General features: G+C 38.7%; 1 protein-coding gene across 3 annotated transcripts in view; it reads right to left on the reverse strand.

Annotated features, from left to right (window-relative positions):
• The window catches only part of JMJD1C (jumonji domain containing 1C), a 158641-nt gene that overhangs the window by 98291 nt on the left and 42739 nt on the right, over nucleotides 1-17611 (reverse strand). For all 3 annotated transcript variants that reach the window (XM_032116779.1, XM_032116783.1, XM_032116780.1), the window contains exon 2: nucleotides 8893-9057. In XM_032116779.1, the coding sequence (XP_031972670.1) occupies nucleotides 8893-9057 (165 nt within the window). The remainder of the gene's footprint in view (nucleotides 1-8892; nucleotides 9058-17611) is intronic.

The raw sequence follows: 17611 nt of genomic DNA on the forward strand, positions 1-17611 counted from the left end.
AAAAACCCAGTGTCTGGTCCTGACTGCAACATTTTTACTTTATTGAGACATGAATTTCACCTGAAGCTCCAATGTCTCAGCTGTATGAGAATGGGAGAAACAGGAATGCACCAGGCCCTCTGTATCCACACAGTCACGTATAACCTACTGAAGTACCTTTTACAGAAAAAGTGCTTCACATTTTGGGTGGGTTTTCCACACCGCTACACATATAAGTGGGATATTGAGACTTCAGACAACACATCGTGGTATTCACCATTAAGCACAGAGGAAACTGCTGAAATTCTGGGAAAGAAGAACAAGAAACTCTAATTATGCTTTCCATAACTCATCTTACTCAAGTGAGCATGACAAGAGCAGTGCTTCAGTATTGCAAAGCTGACAAGCACAGAAGCAGCAGTGGAGATTTGAACAGTGGGTGGCTTTCAAAATTAGCTGCCAAGTGGATTCGACAGGTGTAAAGCCCAGCTGCTCCTCCCGCCACCACAAGAACAACACGGAGCAGTAGCTGGGGGTGGAGGTCTTCTGGCACAGCTTTCCTTAATCTGCACAGCCACCATTGGGAGGGAGGACAAGTACCATGCTGACATCTTTCCCTCACTGTACAGACTGTATACTGTACACTGTACAGTATAGTTCAGAAGATAGGGTTTTTTAAATGTTTTTAACATACAGAGAAAAGTATTCTGTTTGTGTGTATGTCTGCATACATATGATCTATAAATACACACCCACCCATATATATAATGTATAGATGTATAAGTCATAATTTATATGAACAGCAACAAGTAAGATTGTGAGTGATAAGTCTGATGGGGATACACAATCAGTCATCTTCCAAAGCTCAAGCTCCGGAAGCTGAATTTCCACAATACTGTGCTGAAATAACCACCTGCATCCACCAGCCTATATTCTGCTCGCTGTGGTATCTCCAAAGTAAAGCTGATCTTTCTAATTCACTGGAAAAGTGCAGATGATCTAGACAGCTACAAAGCAATTTGTTTTCTTCAGCACAAGTGAAAATTTTGTTCTCATAAATGCTGTTAAAAAAAAAAAAAAAAAGAAATTAAATACTTAAGACTTTCCAGTGAATTCCAGAGAATCTTGGCTCTTCTATGCGAAGAAGCTGTGCAGTAGGCCAACACTGAAGCTGAAGTGTGAACACAGTTCAGATACACTGACACAAACTCCAGTCTAGCTGACTGGGCTATCAACAGGAGTGTAACCATATCCCAAACCAGTCTAGGTTTCAGCAACAGTTATAAACATCAATATGCAAGCAGTCGCCCTGCACTCAGCTCCCTGCAGCTGTGGCTTCAACTGCTCTGCTTCAAGTGCTGAGCCTGACTCAAGCTCAGCATGAACCTCAAGATGCTTTATGTCTGTCTTTTACGGAAGGACATGTAAAGCATCACCAGCATTTCACTGCTATCTGACTTTGGAACAGGTGCAAGAGACAGCATCGCTCAGTTACAGCTGGAGGAGGCTGAACAGTATCTAGGGTTTTGTAACTGGCACAACCCTTGGAGAACAAGAAGTGCTTTACTAGCAGGAAAGAACCTGAGGTACAGACATCCAGGATGCTGTGACATACTAAAGCAGATTTCTCTAGATGAGCTGCCAATATGGCAACTCCCAGGCCAGTATGATCAACATGAGTTGCGCTTACTGTTAAAAGTCTAGAAAATACTCCATTTTGTTTGGAATTCTGTAACTTCTGTAAATGAAATTAACATTAAGAACTATTCTTAGCACAGCACTTAACTACAAAAAATATTTCATTTATTTCATATACGTAAGCATGCTTTTACAAAACTAAATCCTTTCAAACAAAAAAGCATCCCATTGCTTACAAGTGCAAGTTTAACAAGAAGAAAGTAAAAAGGAAGCCTGCCATTAGCCAATACCTCAAGAGAAAAAACTTTGGAACAACCAATGCAGTAGTGTAAAGTGCACAGAAAGCACCAGGGTCACAAAGAAAACAGCACTGCAGTGAGGCTTTCTACCCCATCACTCATTTTCAGAGTGGGAAGCCACAGGGTAACACCCATATTTCACAACAAAGCATCTGGGGAGGCAGATTCCAGTTTATTGCTCTTTATTTGGGGCATGTCCTGGGAAGGTAATGGCCTCTCCCCAGAAGGCTGCATGGAGAGCAGTGACTCCCAGTAAGCAGTAGTTTAAAAGAAGCAAGTGCCAAAGTACACAGGCGGGATGTGGTACTGCTTGAGACATTTATGTTCTGTGGGAATATTACAGTAACGAACTCTCCAACAAAGTAATCTTTGAACCATCTCCAAGTGCTGTTTCTGCATCTTACTGTCTTTCACAATGAAGCAAAAATCGGGTCGTTTATGCTCTGCTGAGTCAGTTACTTAAATTTTCTCTTCCCCAAGCTCTAAAGTTTTCCAAGAAGCTGACAGCTTCCAAGCATTTTCTCCTCTATTGCATATATCTCACCTTTACCCCATATTATCAAGGCATACAAGCACTAGAATTTTGATGCAGAGAATGGAGAACCTGAAAAAAACACACTGTTAGTTTCCCTGGAAGCTACAGCACTTCCTCCCCTCAAATTTGAAATATCCTCAATGTTTTTACTTATTTTTAAGACTCAGGAGACCGAGTCTTCTCTCTGCCATACTTTCCATATACACAGTAATCCTTTGTGAATTAATTTCTTTTTACTGCTGGAGTATTTTGAGTGTCCGCTGAGGATTTAATCACAGTATCTGGCAGTGTATACCTCTATTTTTCATTGTGCAGAGAGAGAACAGGCTGCAATGAAGTAACTGAATGTGCAGGGGGAACATCAGCCATATCTATAGAAGCTCCTGATTTTGACAGGGATCAATCTGAGCCATAGGATCAACATATAGAAGAGAAACTTACTCAGAAATGCTAAAATTAGATCATCAAGACAAAGAAGAAAACAGATCTTTGAGGGAGTGAAAAAGTGGTAGTGTGTCACAGTATAAACAGGAATGAACAAGGAACCTGTTCTACTTTCCATTATTGTGCCAAAAATAAAGAATTTGATTTGTCTCAAGAACCTCTGGAAGCCCTGTAGAATCTTGTTGTTCAATCTGTACACTTTCTCCTTTAATCATGACACAAATGCCAATAAACTGGCACTTTTAAAGTATTTGCTTCATAATCCAGCACAATCAAGCCAGCTGAAGCAGAATACAGTCAAGCGAAGGGATTCTGCAATTGACAGCTGGGACAGAGGGGCAGGGAGGGAGGAGGGAAAAGGCTGCATAAGGTCAGAGGACAAATCTTCTCTTCCACGTGTCCATGAATGCTTCTCCTCTTATACTTTACCACCAAGTGCCCTAACACACAGTCAGCACGTGAACATATTGGGCTCATTCACACCTAACCGAAAGAAACACATCACTACTACCCAGAATAAACTTCATCTCCTTCTTCTGCAAGACAACCTCCTCATTAGCATGATGGTCAGGTGAAGGCCCACAGCCCCACATGTGCCACTGGCACTGGCCACTGTAAATCAGTTCCAGATTCTCACAATGGAAAAGGGTTTGTCATTGCCAATGAAGATCCACTCTTTGTCCCTGTTTTTGCTATAAGCCTGGCTAAAGCTCTATATTCTTGCAGAGCCCTGGACAGAGTCCCAGGAAAGACTGTTCTCAAGCCACTGGTTTAGCAATGACTTCACTTGTTCCAACAAAGAGAGACAGGCAAACAGACATGCTCTTTTTTTCACTTGGGTGGAGGGGAGGTCGAGTTGTTCTTCCAGCCTCCCTGCCTTAGGAGGGAGATATGCATATTCAGGATCTCCTCATGAAAATGTATTTTAGCTTTTATCTATATATTCCTCAGGAACACAAAATTGCAGGAGAACCAGTTCTTGCTGTATACCAGCCCCAAAACTGGGAGTGATAAGAGTTACTGCAGACCTTTGTATGAGCTGAGATCAAAGGGCAAATCTGTTGGTTTGACAAGGCAAGTACTGTAAAGCTAATAAAGCAGTCTTCATATTCAGAGCAACAAACTACTATGGTTTCTTCTGATTTATTATATATGGATTCATACTGAATTCACAAACAGCACTGGTTTGTTTACAGGTATAAAAATACATACTTCACCAAAAAAGCCATACCCAGTAGAACACATGAAACACCCTGACTCATCATCATCCCAGGCACCCAGCTCTGCCCTGCCAGCTAAATGTACCATTCCCCACTCCTGTTTTTCATCACAGTACACTGAGTCAAACCATCTCCTCCTTTGACATCTACCCTGCACAAGAGCGCCAGTTTCTTCCACAAGGAAAAGGCCAAAATAAGATAATACTTTTCCTTTTCTGTTCTATAATAGCCTCTTCCTTTCTTGTTGCCAAAGTTTCTCATGTGTGTTCCCATTCAACGCATTCACTTTTCTCTATATCCAATTCCAGTCCTTTTCTTTCCAACCTCTTGTGTTCTCCTAGATCCTTTACCTGAAAGTACAAACTTGCCATAACCTATCAATCTTAAAATAATTTAATCATAACTGCATTTTCCATTATTCTTCTTTCCTTATTTTCCTTCCAAGATGATGGAACATGCTTCTTAAAATGCCTGTCTGAAATGTCTTTCTTTCATTTCTATCTGTAGACCTTCAATAATAAATTTTCATTTCAGCATATCATTCAACTTTCCAAAACCCTCTTCCCAAACAAAATTATTAAGAAAAAGACACTCAGCCCACACTTTCCTATGCCTAAGACACATACAGCTGATGCTGCGAAAAAAGTGAACTGCTGTCTGTGGTGCCCTCTGCTAGTAAGTCTATCACCCTAAAACTCTTCTCGCACATTATTCTATTATTCTCTAAAATATCCCTAGCTGCTTCAATCCTTTGTTATCTCTTTTTCTCCCTCTACACTTTATTTCTAGATATTTTAATGTGCAATTAGAGAGGCAGTAATTAAATTCAAACTGACAGCTCATAGAAGCATTCTGTTCAGTCCACATTAAAACCTTGGCTCCAATTTGTCACCCTGCCCACACATGTACTTCCATCTCCCCTCTTGGCTGCTAAGGGGATAGCACCATATTCCTAAAACTTCAGACTGAATTATATCATATGCATGATTTTATCACTGATCCCCAACATCATAGTACCCAAGCTATTTCTACATAGGTAAATAAATTTACTCTCCCTAAAACACAACTATTCTTTATCTACCTACAGGTCAAAAAAATTTATTCACCATGTCAGTTGCTTTAAAGTTATTTCTGAGAAATTCAACACCCAATTCTGCCTCATTTTTGAAGTACTGGTTATTCCCCTAACCCATCACTTTTAGCCTATCACTCCAGTCTTTTTGTATCTTTGTGCCATGCACCCCCCTTGTTTACCAATCTAAACCGATGCCTTCAATTTCAACACCTTATCTTGGCTACTTTTTTTAATCCCTTAATGTGGGAAGGCACACCACTTACTTCCACTACCTACAGTTTTTTTTTCCAGAATCCATACTTCCATTTTTTCCTATGCTAACCCTTTGGCCAATAAGTTTTCTCCTGCGTTGATACCTATAAAGCATCTCTATTACTTAAGCTAAACAACAAGCACTGTTCACCAAACATCCTCTTCCCCAATATCCAGGCTACACATACACTGACATTGCTTATCACTGTTGCCATCTCTTTAGGCTTCTTGACAGGCTTTTCTTCTATGATTGCAAACACCTCACATGCAGGGTAATTTCCAATTATACCAACTAGGCAGCCAAGTTCTCCAGTGCTCCCAGGAAATCATCTCACAAGAAGAAAAAGCATTTGATTACAGTGGGGCACTAATTTGATTACCTAAGGCACTGCAGTTCCTCCCTCCCCAGCCTTGCACAGAGGCAGAAGTACCCAGTCAAAGTCATCACAATGAAGCTTGTTCCTGGCAATAGGGCTCCAGGTTCATTTACAGCCAACTCTTCACCGGAGGTAGGAACTCCACTTAAAAAGGTAAAATCTCATCATGAGAGAAACTGAATTCAGTCGATAGTCTACCCTCTCCTGTTACTGAGTTTTTAAACAAGGAGAAAGAGACAGTGTTTCCCATTTCCTCCCTTTCTCAGCCTGACTATAGAGCCTAAAATCTTAAAGCAGAGTTACACAAGGTCAATGGATGCTGTGCTTTCAGGAGGAGCTACACCTCAGGCACTCAGGCATTTTAAAATAGGAACATTTGTGAACAACTTGCATTCTAGAAATTTCATCTACAAAGTGGAGATTACATCATATCACACAACTGAGTGGTGAAAGCAATCAGTAATTATGAAGTACTCAGACACTAGACTGATAACTACCCACAGAAAGCCCCACAGCAATTGCAGACCTTGTCTTCTGATCAGGCTTGAATACCAGACAGTAAATACAGAGTACGTTAATCAAAGAAGAACAGAAGGTGATAAGAACCATCTAAATAAACAAGCACTTTTCATTCACTCCACTGAAGGCAAAGGTCCCAGAGAAATACTACATAACATTTTCTAAAATATTGCCTTGCTGCATTTAGCATCCAAAATAAAGCTGTACCAAAAACTTTTATTTTGCTATGATTTTTTTCAATACAGTTCACATGCATGGGAATGCTTGAAGCTTTTCCTTTAAAGGATACAGCAGGACTCAACTTTTTCAAAATGTGCATATTACTACATCCACACTTAGGATTTCACCTAAAAATGCAAATATTCCTACTGTTGCTTGGCAAATCACTTCTTCTACCACCTTTTTCATGTTTTCTTATTTTTAGTAAGTCTTGGTTTAGAAAATAAACAAAAAAAACCTCTCCACAACCAAAACACACCACACAAACCCTCACAGAGCTCATCCACTCCAATCCACCACAGTTCTGATAGTCTGACAACAAAAACCAAAGGTTCCATGTCAGTTCGAGCTGTTCACTGTCCCCCACGCCATGGTGTGCTCAGAGTTGCTACTGATACAGAGCAAAACCTTGGGAGGTCTCTGTGGAAGGAATCTGCTCTAACTATAGCTAATATCCTGTATCTGCACTTTCCCTCAAGTATGGTTTTTCTGGAATGGATGACTAGAGGGTTTGACTCAGAAAACAATTGCTAGAACATCTGTGGGGAGGCCAAGTACAAATGCTGAGAACTTGTCATCTTTAACATCTGGAAACTGTGACCTGACAAGCTGTTTGAGCCTCACTTCAGACTATACAATTTCAATTTTTTAACTGTAAAAGCAGGAGGCAGGATCTTTTGCAAATCTTCCTTCTCATGCCTATCAGCTGCCTCAAGAATGTAAATATTAAAAAAAAAAATAATAAAGGAATTGATAAGACAGAGATGTAAGAAAAAAAGTTTTTGCCTTTTGCTGGACCAGCACAAGTTTGACAAAGTGTCTGCTAGGAGAAAGGTTCGACTAAAACACTTTCACACATTAGCAAATACATACTTTCAACTTGTGGACAGGATCAGCAGCCAGACTAGAATACTTTATAGAAATATACCCCTTCTAAACCCAAGAAGGATCTCAATCCTAGAGGGTGAGATTACAAGCATGTAAAATAGCAGAGTACTTAGATACTAAACTAAGTTTTTAACAGATTTTAAAATACCCACCTCAATCAAGGAGAGATGGGTGGCTTCAAAGAGCAAATGACATGAAAAAATGAAAATTGAAAAAATGAAAAACTAAAAATTCTTGCTCAAGGATATACTAACTTGCCTGTACAAGCAAATATATGACTCAGCCTGTACATCCAGAAAGTTAGCTTGCTTTACTTGAGTACATTAGCACAAACATACAAGTTAAGTCAAGTAGGAATATTTACTGAAGAGGAATAAGTCGACCCAAAATCATCTATGGCTTTTTTGACCAGACTGTTTCATGACCTTCAGAGTGAGTGTTCCCACCCCAGCTTCGAAAAAATTATCATGCAACAGCATTCCAAGAAATCAGTCAGGTGCTCCGAGACAAGAATATGAAGAGTATATTGAAAGGAAACAGATTTCTCCGGCAAAAGCCAGAGAAAAAATACCATCATCTAAATTCATTATGACTATAAATATCTAAAAACCCAAGACTAAAGTTACAGATATTAAGCTTATTATCAAATATGTCTAAGACTTCCCTTCACCGTTTTGACAAATTTGTTGGAGCCCCCTTTCACCCACCAGTCTGTGAGGAATCTTCCCCAACTGTATGCAAAGCAAAAGCATCCAATATAGTATGTTCCCAAAATCTCACATCTCTTTGGCTCTTCTGAAGACTTTGATAGCACTCCTAGTTTCTTTGGAGAAAAAGGGAATACGTGTTTATTGCTTATTAGATTATCTCATCAGATATATCTAAAGGCATGTCACAAACGAACTAGCAGTTATCTCAACAACTTTAAATGCTTGGGCAGCAATCCAGAAAGAATGAGAGTCACAAGTATCACCTCATAAACCAGGCAAACAATTACCACTTACTTTATTAATCTTTTCTCATCTTTCTGAGCTCTGACCTGAATTTCAGATACCTTCTTTGTGGGAGCTGAGGGTATCACAAGCCTGAGGGTTTATTTTTCACCTTAATTTAAATTCTCCCCAGAGCAGTAAAATGTGTTACTGGTAAGTTTATATTTGTAAGATGCTTTCACTATGGAAAGTGACATTAATCCTATTATGTCACTCAGAGACAACTTTTGCAGTGCTTTAGGTTGACTCAAAAAGGAAGATGAGCGATTATTATCACATCACTCCACCCCTCCAACACAACCATGCTTTACTAGTATTTTCTTATCCTTTTCTTACCCTTCTCCCCCTCCACGTTCACCATTTCCCACCACACTTGAGTAACCTAGACAGTTTCCCAAGGACAGAATTAAAGAGAATAAACTACTTCAGTAAATAAAATTGTTCAAGTATCTTACCAATGCAGGCCATTGAATTTGTTTGATCTTTGATCCCTGAGTCTGGCTTGGGTCCTTTCTTTTCGCCCAGACCAGCTGGTACTCCACCAAGAAGGCTGCAAAATCTTCATAAACTTTAACCCATTCTCGCTTTTCCCATTCAAGGTCGTCAAATTCCACGTATACCTGAGGAAATTTAAGAAAGGAAAGGAAACACATTATTGCATATACACAGCATGTGTTCATCTACACACACTTCTGGACACATAAACCTAAAAATTTAATGCAAGGCTTTTTTTATTACCCATTTTAATGCTATGGTTTTGAAATTATATTATCTGTTCCTGCACCATAGAAGACAGTTTTCTTGGCAGTGCATTTGTGCTGAAGAGAGTTACATTTGCTAAAACACTAACATTGGGTGTCTTACCTCATGAACAAAAAGCATTACACAAGGTATTTAATAGTAGCATTCAAGTAATACATACAGCTATCTACATAATCAGTAAGTTTTAAGAATACTTCTCATTTTCGGTTCCATTATGTATCATGTAATACCAACCAACCAACCACTCAATGAAATGGTTTTAAGGGAAAAAGAAGTCAATTGGAACAGCACCAGAAGGACATCTTGAGCCTGCAGACCTTGCTACTACAAGCAAGTCTGACACAGGGAACCTCACAGAAGCAGCTCCGTTTTGTGCTGCTTCTGTCCTCCTGCAATCCAGCTCAAAAAACCAAACCAAACAAAAAGCAATACCACCATGTTTTGTTTCCAGCTAGATTAATGTGGAGCCAGTTTGTAGCTATTTGATCTTGTGCTATCCCTGTCCCTCCCCAACACAGAACAGCCATACCTTCTCCCCTCAGCTACATTCACTAAACTACTAAGTTAAATACACCAAACCTTTTGTTTCCTCTTGTGCAGGGCAGAGGGATCTCAAAGCTATCCAAAAGTTATCTACATTACCAAGCACAATTCTGCTAAACCCATTCCATTTCAAAATTACAGAATTTATTTTAAATATTAAAAAAAAAAAAAAATCAATGTAATAAGTTGTTCCCTTTTCCAAAGTAAGAGAAATTTCATACGGAAAATCAGCCAGCAATATACAAAAAATCACTGCTTGTTACACTAAGTGGAGAAGGAGGGAAGATGCTTTCCTACTCTTCTGAACTTCAGCCCTCAGTCACACCCAAGGCAATTTCTGAAACTCAAGTTTCTTCCTCTATCTGCTTCTGAGAACTTAAAATCACTGTCACAGAAATATTCTTCTCTTTTAACTCTGGTTAATTTTAGGCCTACAACATACTTCCTTGTCTAGACTTTCTGTCTCACACTTTCCAAACGTGTACTACCCAGTGCTCCTTCTCAGCTTGTCCTTCTCCCTTCTGAGTACACAACTTAAATTTCCACCAAGCCACTTCTCACTCCTGTATCAAGTTCATCATCCCATTTTCCTCCACAGACACTTTTAACCCGTATTACTCCCACTCCATTCCCACACACTTTCCTCTTCCCTCTCTAAAGCATCAGATCAAGAAGACCCTCTCACCTCCACTGTTCATTACTGCAGCTATCGCCTTAGTCTAACAAAGCAAGTAGAAAACAGTAACGAAAACTGTTTTCACTAAAAAACCCCACATTTTAATAACTTAATTTCTAGAGACTAATTCTAAAATATGTAATAAAGTTGCAGAATATTCATGTCTTAATCAAAACAGTTAACAGTAACAGCTAACAGTAAACAGAGTAAAACTAAAAACACTGGCAGGAAAGTACATTGTATCTCAAATCATCTTAGCAGCATTCATTATCTTTTATTTGCAGCTACTTTGAACCCTTCTGGAGAAACATTTATTTCTAAATTTTGTTGTTTGTTCAATTGTAAAGACAACCTTCAGTGACAGTACAGTTAAAAATCATTCTCTAAATTCACCTTCCTCCTGGCCTCTCCTCCTGCAAATTCCACTCAATTGTTTTGGACTGGTCAAATAATTTTGTTTTAGTATCTGGAAAGACACTTCACTTGGGTAGTCTGTAGCAAGGTGTTAAGAGTTTAAGCACCAGACCTCACACAGCAGCAGATTTTTAAAAAATAGGAGGCAAGGGGAATCAAGTGAATAAATATTTTTGAAAAGCACAGATAAGTCTAAAGCGGAGTTAGCAGTTTAGAAACAGCCACACTAAAACATACTGTATCTTCTGGACACTGGCCAAAACTTGAGGATAGCTGTGATATAATCTAATGTTTGTGTGCAAGTTTTGCACCCCAAATAAACCAAAATCCGGTGCAGCGACAGTGGGAGTTATTGCTGAGCTATCTGCAGAGTCTCCTGGCACCGTATAATTAGATCTTCAAAGGAGCAGTTCCAAGAAAAGTGGAGAATGGAGCGTGGCACAGAGCCAGCCTGCCATTGCCCAGGGCACCACATTCCGCCTCTAGTACGATACACACACAACCTTACTTGGGAATTACTTCTGCCAGCTTCCACCACTTTCAGCTTTCCATGCCAAGACTATTAACTATCTGCTGGCTTCTTAAAGCTCATTTTTGAAAAGCAGAAGCAAGAGAGACAAAAGGCAGAGCCCAGTCATCGCCCATTCTCTGTTTGGCTGGGAAATTCATTTTTCTAAGGCAACAGTAAAGCCTCTGAAGAATAGAGGCTTCCCCTTTCTCTGAACGCTGACTTACCACACAGAGACGAGCACTATCTCAAGCAGCACAATTTATGAAAGGGAGTAAAAAGGGGAAAGGATGAGGAAAGGAAGCAATCCAGCAACCTACGCCAACAAAATAAAATGTAGAGCCAAAGTCAGACCCTCTAAGGAGTGCAAAGGCTAAAAATATTTAATCTTTTTTTGCTCCACTGACAGAACTCTACACAGCAAGAAACTCTACAACATTTGCCTCCCTAAGAACGAATGTTGATTTTGAGATTTTTCAGCCAAATTGTGCATCCTTGCCTTGTCAGCTATTTGTGAAGAGATATTATATGTTTGTGTTCCCAGAGTAGCTGAAGTCTTCTCACCACGTATGCATTCTCTTGAATAAAAATGAGAAATTCCCACTGGGATGATATTGTATTTATAATTGGCATTAATGTGCTAATTTTGTAACTCACTGCTATTTTCCAACAGGAAGCAGCATAAGCTTTTAGCATGCTTTTCCAAGTAAAGCAAGACAACAAATTTATTTCCAATGGAGTCAGCCAAGCAATTGCAACAAAATATTGCTATTTCAAAGCCCAAACACAACAATCATGGTGAAATTCTCTACATGCAGCGCTGTGATCCGGAGTTTTCCAGTCATTTCTGCTCCAAATAAATACGCCTGACCAAACAAATTCTGAAACCCTTTAGAACTGTCATGAAAGCAATGTTGACTTCCGACAAATTTGACTTAAAATATTAAAAAGCATAGTCCATGCATCGTCCACTTCCTTAAAACAACCTGAGTGCACTGCTATACAAGTTCTGTTTGCTTTCCTAAGGGAAGAGAGTACAAGTTACCCCTTTATCACCTACTAATTGTTAGCAAAATGTTTATTTCTAGGAATAAAAAAATCCAAGCAACCTTTCTGAAGACATTTTCAACAGGGCCAAGAAAACACTTCTTCTGTACAATATTAAATAGTCTTTCATCAACACCAGTTTGGCTACTGACTTTAAGGTGAGCCTCAGAGCGCATCCCACTGGGGTTCACTCATAACACTTTTATATTAAAACAGATAGAATATTATGCCATGTTCTATTGTTACATGTATATACTTCATAAGCAAATTACAAGTGTTGACAACTCCAGACTCAGATGCTAAAAATTACCTGTGCAATTCAAAATTCTTAGTTATGCAACTTAAGATAGACCTAAACCTCTTAGCATGCAACCAAGATTCAAAAACTAGCTGTCAATTTTCCAACCTTGTGATGTATGGTCAAGGGAACACACAAATGTAAACCTTGTATGTAATCTAACGGAAATCTATGTAAAAATACACAAGTGTAGAAAAGCATGTTTCAATGGCAATAAATAGAGTATTTTACAAGGGGGGGGGGGTGTGTTTTGCTTTTAAAATCCATGGTACCATCATCAAAGAAAACCAAAAATTTCCTGTTTGACACCTCCAAGTTATACACAGTAACTAAAAGAATCAAAAACTACAAGATGTCTTGGCAAAATTCAAAATACAAGTCCAAATTAGTTCTTCCCTTTCCATATTCCCCAACATTAACTGCAACTTGCAAATTTTAATTCTGAGGAACAAGCATTCTATGGGATATTTAAGAATGGCTTATTCGTGGCCTAGTAACAAGGGTTCTGGGAGTTTCTTGGTTTTGAAAGAAAATCCAGGCAGCCAAGGGAGCAGCCAGTGCCTCCTGCTGCTGCCCACAGAGGTGGATGGAACAGGTGAGATCAGGGATCCCACACCGAACCACCACCAGCAGTGGAGGTTGAAACTGGCAGGAATGTTTCTGGAGTTCTGAAGCCTGGACAACTCTGACACCTTGCTCAGCACCAGTGTGCTTCCTCAGCATAGTACACAGTTGGAAATTAAAACAAAGTACATTAGACTCTGGAAAACTCCATCTCCTGATTGAGATGGATGCGATTGCCAAACATCTAGCTGGTATAGACTAAGGCTAGTTGTAAGTACATAGGGGATGGAGCCAATAAGGGTGCTTTTATAAAACTTAATCTTCCATCCTGTTCCCAATATCCTTGACTTCTCAGGTTTTTACAAATTGTTTCTCTGATGGAGATGGCATCACCCAGCAGTCAAGTCTTTCTAAATATATCTTAAACTAATCAAATGCAATCAAAGCACAAGTTACTAAAAAGCAAAACAGCTTAACACAGGAAAATTATTACTGTGTTATGCAAGTGCTACCCATTTCCACATGGAAAAGTGGTAAAACAGCAACCAAATACAGCAGTAGGGATTTTTCTTTAATAGAAGGCTTACAAAGTTGCTTTTTGCTACCAAAATTTCACATTCGCATTTCACAGTCACTCTACAATAAAAAAAGCTTAAAAAAAAAGCATTTTAAAATACATTGGTGTTCCCCATATAGCCTAAAAGCAACTTAAACAGCTGAACTAATGGCAATAGATTGGTCATAAACTATCAAATATTTTAGTATTAAAAGAGGGAGTTAAATGCCTCCATGTATTCTTGAAAATAGCCAGCATTTTTACTGCAGATCAGACATGTTCATTCACTTATATTTGCAGTCAAGGAAGTACCTAGTTTTGACAAAAAGTAGTAAATGTACTGTGTATTTTTTAGCCAGGGTGAGTAGATACCCACAATACCACAGAAAGTCTCTAGAAGACCTGAAAATGTTCTTGACAAAACTGGTATTCCACAATTCAAGGAACATAATAGCTTGTACAATGCAAGAGCCCTGCCTCTAACTCGAAAGCACTAGAAAAAAAAGCTGTAGAATCAGATGAATTCTCTTCTACAGACACGAACACTGAAAGATCCTTTAAAGATAGGACAAATTCATAGTGTGAGTTATTTTATGCTATTTCAGCTTTTAAAACATGAAATTGTTTGAACAAATATTCAATTCTGCACATCTGTTTTGATTATTTGTGGAGTTTGCAAGAAGTAACAAATTTAATGGCAGAAGATTTTATTTTCTATTAAATGAGAAGATAAAGTCCTGCCACTTTCAGATGAGCTGTGGAAATCAAAGGGACAATTCCTCAAAGATGAAATCCTGTTTGACATACCCTACTACCATGAAACATCATACTGATAGTTCTGAAGACTTAAATTCTCTTTTAATTCAAAAGAAAATAGAATAGGTGTAGTATCCCAGCAGCAATCCTTAGTCATAAGCTGGAAAGTTGAAGCGTACAAAAAGAGAGGTTGATTCATTATCTGCAGAGTATTAAATCTCTGTTGCTTCAGGATTCACAACTGCTTGGAAACCTCCTTTTTTTTGTGGTACAAAATGTTTCTAGGTCTGTCCAGCAGGAAAGCACCAACACTTACTTCCTCCCACTGAGCGACCCCACATAACAGCATCCAGCTACAGCTCCCCTGAATTGCAAGGAGACAATCCCTCCAAGAACACTATTCTCATTACTGAGGGAAGAATAAAATCTGCAGCCTCAGGATCATCTGCTAAAAATGTATAAAACTATCTAGAGAAGCCTGTGTCATTGCTTGAGTCACACAGTGACAGACACACTCAAGCTGAGGCCACACTTTTACTGCCAACATTGCTCAATATATTTCAGAGATGGCAGAATAAGGAAGACAACCCTGCTCTCTCAACAGGCCTCTGAATAAACCAGAGATACACACTCACTGAAAAGACATGTCAAATACATGCCATGTGCAGGAGGGAAGAGGGACAGATGTAGCAAATACATGCTCCAATAAACATGGATTTTCCAGGTAGATTCCTTATATTAAGCTTTAAAACATAAAAATCCTACAAATACAGAGGCCTTGAAACAAAAACAACTATTTATTTCCAGCAAACAGTAGTCTCAAGATACATTACAGGGTAAGAAACTATCAACATGAACAGTTTATGATTAATTTTCAAACCCTAATTCTGCATTCCCCAAAATGCATGCTTGAACACTGCCAATAAAGTAGCTCCTGCAGAAGAAAAATGCAGCAAAAAAATGGTTGCAAAACTGAAGAAAAATACCAGTATTATTGCAACAGCCTGCTGCAGTCTGTAGCTTGGATTGCTAAGCAACCAGCACATCACGTAGAGCACGAAGTAGAGATTGCAGAGATGATGACAGAATAAAAAAGCATCCTACTTGCATGCCCCAATACCATCCTTGAAATAAAGAAAACCATCTAATACAAGTATGTGACTTTCATCCCTCAATTTAAAATGCGTATTCTGAACAGAAAGCTGAAGGAAGGAAATATGATCTACACTCAAATGAAAGGAAAATAAATCCCATACTTCTTGTATGTGAGTTTTAAATTAATTTCTCAAAAAAATACTTCTCTCTGATAAAAAAATAATCTACGGGAGTGTATATTTTACTTTACAAGCTATTTAAATCACTGTAAGTGTTTAAATTATTTGGCATACCAATTTTGCAAATCTTTTTCCAAATTAGATCTTAACAGCAAAGTGAGGTAACATGCAAACCGGAAATTAAATCTTATGACTCTACTGGACTTTCAAAAACCAAAGTCAAGTAGCCCCATTTGATACACGCTTTAGATTCCAGAAATTTACTGAATTACTGATCCCAAGTGAGAAATAGAAGTGACTTACTGTTTTAAGAAAGCATAGCCTATTAAATAATAACTAGGTAAAATATGCACATCACATAAAAACCTCCTGGCCCTTCAGGCTTGAAAAAATATTCCAAATTCTCTTCACCATTACACAACATAGGAAACTTTTACTATACCTAAATTTCTAAATGATCATGTCTAAAAACAATAGTTAAGAAGCACACATACTATAGAAAGCCTACATATTCAATTTAAAAATAGATGGATTTTTGTTTTCAAATCAGATATCATTTTAAAGAAGGTGAACTAAAAGCCAGTTAAAAAACTCTAGTGATTTAGATGACTTGTTAAAAGCAATTCATCTTATATACACATTTGTAATGTCATGATAAAAAGACCAACACCTGTCATTTAATAAGGAACTACTATTGCTAAGTTTCAATTTGAAAAAGATTATGCTGATTTAAAACTGTATATATCTGTCGTTTGAAGATGTGACTAAAACCAACAAAAAATAACTATCAGACTATTTTAAATACTAAATATTAATTTATTTCAGTCAATTTTGACAATGTAATGGCTTATTAATGAAGAAAAAGTTTGTCCACCAGCACAATGCACCACAGGAGGCTAAATTAAAGTGAATGGTGAAAGGAAAAAGTCACTTCCTAGCCAAAATTCATCAACTGCTACTCTTTTTCATCTGCAATCTGAGGTAGAAACAGAAATCTGCCTCTCCTGAGGTAGTAAACTTAACCAATGTGTTGCTTTAGCTAGCAAGGCATGGCTGCAAAGCCATTCATGGGGAAACAGGTCACCTTCAGTCCTCCTGAGACAGTCTAAATGCACAAAGCTGGCACTTAAGGAGACAACCAGGACCTAAGCAGAGAGCTATGGTTCCCTGAGTTTTTCTGATGTCTCACTCCATCTGAATAGCCCAAACCTGAAGCACTGCTAAAAGGAATCAATAAAAGTGCCTAAAAGCACAGGGCTTTCCCTATTTCTACCAAGACAATCCAATTAGCCATCTTCAATAGGTGAGCAGCCAAAACAGCCACCTTTCCAAGGTTCAAAGTACTAACCCTGACTAAGGGCTAAGACCTGAACCTAAAAGTACTTATCAGTATCTATCCAGACAGAGGTTCAATCTCATTTATATGCTGGTAGGAAAAGTGGTGTCCTCCCAAATCCACAGTGCAGACACTGATTAAATGCTGTACTTTGGAACAGTAAATCTTTATTTGAAGTGAAACAGAAGAGAGACTGTAAAAGAAAAGCAAGGTTTTGAGATGAACTTTTGATACTCATATTTTGGAATCCAGGCTAGGAAAGACCAAGTGCCTCTCAGCTGCTCTGCATGCCCACATCATTCTCCAGACAGCAAGCCAAACAAAACAGGAGTGGGCTCACAAACAATTTCCTTTTTGTCAGATAAAGCCAGAGGTACCAAAAAGACACCAGCAAATCCTTAGCATAGTGACAAATCACCAGAGGAAGCTGGCCAGTAGAT

This window comes from Corvus moneduloides, chromosome 8, assembly GCF_009650955.1.
Source record: "Corvus moneduloides isolate bCorMon1 chromosome 8, bCorMon1.pri, whole genome shotgun sequence".
In the NCBI taxonomy this organism is placed as follows: Eukaryota; Metazoa; Chordata; class Aves; order Passeriformes; family Corvidae; genus Corvus; species Corvus moneduloides.